Source organism: Limulus polyphemus, unplaced genomic scaffold (genome assembly GCF_000517525.1).
Source record: "Limulus polyphemus unplaced genomic scaffold, Limulus_polyphemus-2.1.2 Scaffold6708, whole genome shotgun sequence".
In the NCBI taxonomy this organism is placed as follows: Eukaryota; Metazoa; Arthropoda; class Merostomata; order Xiphosura; family Limulidae; genus Limulus; species Limulus polyphemus.
In genome coordinates, this window is record NW_013672318.1 from 4,750 (window position 1) to 9,515 (window position 4,766).

A 4,766-nucleotide genomic window follows, 5' to 3' on the forward strand; every position below is an offset into this window, starting at 1 on the left:
AAAAATCCCTTGGGTAGTGACTTACAGAAACATCCTTATCTGATCCAGCTGAGAAGTTCTGGTACTGAATAAAAATCCCTTGGGTAGTGACTTACAGAAACATCCTTATCTGATCCAGCTGAGAAGTTCTGGTACTGAATAAAAATCCCTTGGGTAGTGACTTACAAAAACATCCTTATCTGATCCAGCTGAGAAGTTCTGGTACTGAATAAAAATCCCTTGGGTAGTGACTTACAGAAACATCCTTATCTGATCCAGCTGAGAAGTTCCGGTACTGAATAAAAATCCCTTGCGTAGTGACTTACAGAAACATCCTTATCTGATCCAGCTGAGAAGTTCCGGTACTGAATAAAAAACCCTTGGGTAGTGACTTACAGAAACATCCTTATCTGATCCAGCTGAAAAGTTCTGGTATTGAATGAAAGGCCTTCTTTCAGGGGAATAAAAGTAACATCTTGCATGCTACCTTTACACACCTTTAATTTGGAATACAAAATGGTAAAATGTTTTAAAAAAAAAATACATCTGTAATCTATGTGATTTTCAAAGTAGATGTTAGATCTATTGGTTTATCAATGCTCAACCAATTTGCGGCATTCACAGCATACCCAATATTCTGCTTACAAGTCAAAATTGTACCATACCTTGTGTAAGGTTTGATGCTAAGGTGACCCTCAGTCAAAAAGGTATCAACAGTGAGATGTATCGGATTGTTTGCTTCTCTGCTGTAGTAATCATGAATTAACACCGAGTGTTCTGTTACATCAGGTCCTGTAGCATACCTGAAGAGAAATAACAATACACTTTACAAAGCTCTTCATCAACAAGAAATCCCTAAATACGGACATTAGTCCTTCAAAGTGTTCACTAACCAGCTGCAGTTTAGTGATATAAATAACCCTGCTGGACTGTTATCTAGCTACCATGATACTTTAATCCTTGCTGGACTGTTATCTAGCTACCATGATACTTTAACCCTTGGACTGTTATCTAGCTACCATGATACTTTAACCCTTGGACTGTTATCTAGCTACCATGATACTTTAATCCTTGCAGGACTGTTATCTAGCTACCATGATACTTTAATCCTTGCAGGACTGTTATCTAGCTACCATGATACTTTAACCCATGATGTTTCTTTTTTCACAGTGGAAATATTTAACGAAGCTGCATAAAAACTAGGACGAACCTATTAAGAGATATCTGATTTTGGCTTAACTTTACCATAAATGGATGGGTGCAAAATTACACAATTGAATTTAAAAAATATACAGAAAATAAGTTTGTAGTCATTTTTCTGCAGGTTAAAAAAATTTATTAAATAAAAAGTTCTATCCAATTTTCGACATAAAATATCTAAGACTCAGCATCGCGAAAAACTCAGCCCTAATATGGCCATGCCTTTTTTTTATTACTCATTTGACAACTGACTATTATGCTTTCTATTTTAGTTAATATGCATCGTAGGTATGCTACATGAGGGTAATGTATCACAAAGACGACAAATATGGCATGTTCCTTTCTTTTGTTTTTTTGTGTTCATCACATAATCTGCCAGTTATTAATGCTTCTTGTTATCCGACTGAAAATCTGAAAGTTGTGTTGAAATCAGCTCAACTAATGTAGCTAAACTGTTTACTAAATATTACTATTGCACTTTATGCACTTTTCGATTATATGTTTCATAAATTTTTTTTCGGACAAATTTTTAGTAAAATATCCTACGTTTTCGCAGCCGCAGGTTTTAAAAGAAACTAAAAATTTTGATTCTGAATTGATTACACATCCCAACAAAAACATTGCTGTTGTGAATTTCCTGAATTTTTTCTGAGCCAAATTTGATTTTACACTTCAATCACTTTTGTATCACTTAAAAAGCTCCTGTGTTACATTCTTTTCATTGATACTGCTTGAATGACCAAAGAGAATTGCCAAAATTAAATATGAAATGAGTTGAGAAAAACATTACATATATTAAACATAACCTTCTAAGACAGTCGCTAAGTTTTTAGTTTTGTGATAAAATTATATTACTAAAACATCAATAAAATTCAAGTTTTTATATGCAAATTAAAAAATATACTAACCATCCAACAATCACTTCACTGGGATTAACTCTTCGATGAAATTCAAACATATCCTTAGCAAACTCCATATTAATGGCTACCTTAAAACAAATGATATAATATGTAACTAAAGGATGCATACAAAATAAACTGACACAGATTAAGTCAAAATAAAAAACTACAATTCTGAGATGCTGTTTAATATAAACACAAATATTAACATAGATAATTTCTCAGATTGTTTTCAAAACGTGAGACATTTACATAAAATGAAAATGGTCAAAAACACTCATGCTGACAGAATTTTGTAAACACTAGCCATTGTTAATTATGAAGTGATAAACCCACCACCAAGTCGTGACTATTCTTATCAGTGGGATCATGCCTCCATGGTCCCAGAATATTTCTGCAACAAGACGTGAACCACGGACCTTCGGGTTCACAATGACAACTAAGATAGGAAATTAATTGTTGTTTTTAAACAACCTCTATTATGGTTACCACTAATACCTACAATTTAAGACAGCCTAAAAAATGAGAAGCACATGAAAGAACATATTTATGGGTAGAATTACAAGTATTTACAAATTATTTATTTAGTTAAAGAATGATAATTTTGAAATTAACAAATTCCTATAATAAACAAAAGTTTTGAAAAGTGTTGAAACTTCACAATCCAAACAAAAATGTTATATTTTCAATATTATCCTGAATTATCAGAAAATGAAATAAATTCTACAATCAGTAGTAACATCAAAAATTAAAAAAACCATAATAGCTTAAATAACCTAATAAACCCTTACTGAATTTGAACATTTCAAGTTATCTATTTTCCTCATCATGTATAAAACACAGATCAATATAATTTGTAGCTAGATTTTTTTTGTGTACTTACCTCATCTTCCAGCTCATTATGTGGCACACAGAAACAATTGGTTACCTCAACCGCTCCTTTTTCTTGTATACCTAAACACAGTTTCAAAAATAATACATATACCACAATTAATATACAGTTCTTACAGAGTTAGTGAATTAACACATTCTATTTGTACTTATTACATGTTATGTTTACTTCACAAACGTTTAGAGAAAAAGTATAAATGTATGAAAACCACTCAGGTTAGAACAGTATCTTTTCTAATATATACAGTTGTTTTAGCAGAATAAGTACAAGATCATCTGGGGGATCAAAAGGATAAAGGCCTCTGATTTATTTTGTTGAATTATGAAGGCAATAGGACAAAGATTATATTTTTGAGATTAACAAATGGAATGAGTTACTACTGACGACAGTAAGTTACTACCATTGCCCTAGCTTTGCTGTTTCAGATGGGCACGCTGCCCCACCCCTCTATTCTCCTGCTCCACCTATTTTCTTTATGTTTGATGATTTTCCCTACTCTACAACCTAATATTAAAAAAGTCTATGCTACACAGTTCAAAATCTATGGCATGCACCCTCTAAAACCCTGCTTGTCAAACTGACCCTTGTTATATCACTGATGACTGACCTGCCAATTATGTCACTGATGAACAGAATAAATCTAATATTTGCATCGCTGCAACTCTACAAACATCCCCATACATACAGTGTGTATTTTCTCTCGCTCCAGTACCATGAAAATCCTACACAGTACACACGTGGCAGTGTTGGAAACATCACTTCTCAATTCCACATGTAGCACATGAAACATAAGGCGAGAGTTGTCGTATAGTATCACTTAAACATGATGGAATTAAGTGGAAGAACTATCGTTGCCAAATACTATTTGTCCTTTATGTGACAGAATTTATTTGGAGGAAATCGCCCAATAATTTGTTCCAGAGAAATTTCAGAATGAGAAAAATTGTGAACTACTACCAGTCTGACCTGTTATAAGTTGTTGAAATTACAGAAGTTATTTACTATACGTAATCAACATAGTTTTAGAAACATGTTTTCTCATTGACCAACTACCACATTTTTTATGCAACTTCTGCTTTTTTGAATGAAAGCTCCTTTGTTGATGATATACACCTTTATTTCAGAAAGCCTGTGATAAGCTTTATCCAAGTTATTCACAAAATTGTTTTGGTAGAAAAGAGGTCTGTTCTGGGAACTTTGTTATTCAATACTTTCTAGCTTCCAAGTTGAAATGATTCTCAAGCCAACGATGGTTCCAAGATTCTTTTTTAAGGAGTAAAATGGTGGATTGTGGTACATGTATTCTCAAATAAAATGACAGCCTACATATTTATGTGTGTCACATTTCTTCACTCATTTTTCCTTCACCACATCTCACAGACCTGTCATCAACCTAGTATACCTTAATAGTGGTCCAACATCCCAAACCCCAGAACTAACCAAACCTTTATACCTGTCATCAAGCTAGTATACCTTAATAGTGGTCCAACATCCCACCAGAATTAACCAAATCTTTACACCTGTCATCAAGCTAGTATACCTTTATAGTGGTCCAACATCCCACCAGAACTAACCAAACCTTTACACCTGTCATCAACTTAGTATACCTTTATAGTAGTCCAACATCCCAAACCCCAGAACTAACCAAACCTTTATACCTGTCATCAACTTAGTAAACCTTAATAGTGGTCCAACATCCCAAACCCCAGAACTAACCAAACCTTTATACCTGTCATCAACTTAGTAAACCTTAATAGTGGTCCAACATCCCAAACCCCAGAACTAACCAAACCTTT

The 4,766-nt window shown here is 33.6% G+C and overlaps 1 protein-coding gene across 1 annotated transcript in view; it reads right to left on the reverse strand.

Moving 5' to 3' along the window:
* LOC106474000 (eukaryotic translation initiation factor 3 subunit F-like) overlaps nt 1-4,766 on the reverse strand; it is a 13,824-nt gene that overhangs the window by 4,500 nt on the left and 4,558 nt on the right. The window contains exons 3-5 of the mRNA XM_013934687.2: nt 2,962-3,032; nt 2,088-2,167; nt 589-782 (exon numbers count right to left, since the gene is read on the reverse strand). Coding sequence (XP_013790141.2) covers nt 589-782; nt 2,088-2,167; nt 2,962-3,032 — 345 coding nt within the window. The remainder of the gene's footprint in view (nt 1-588; nt 783-2,087; nt 2,168-2,961; nt 3,033-4,766) is intronic.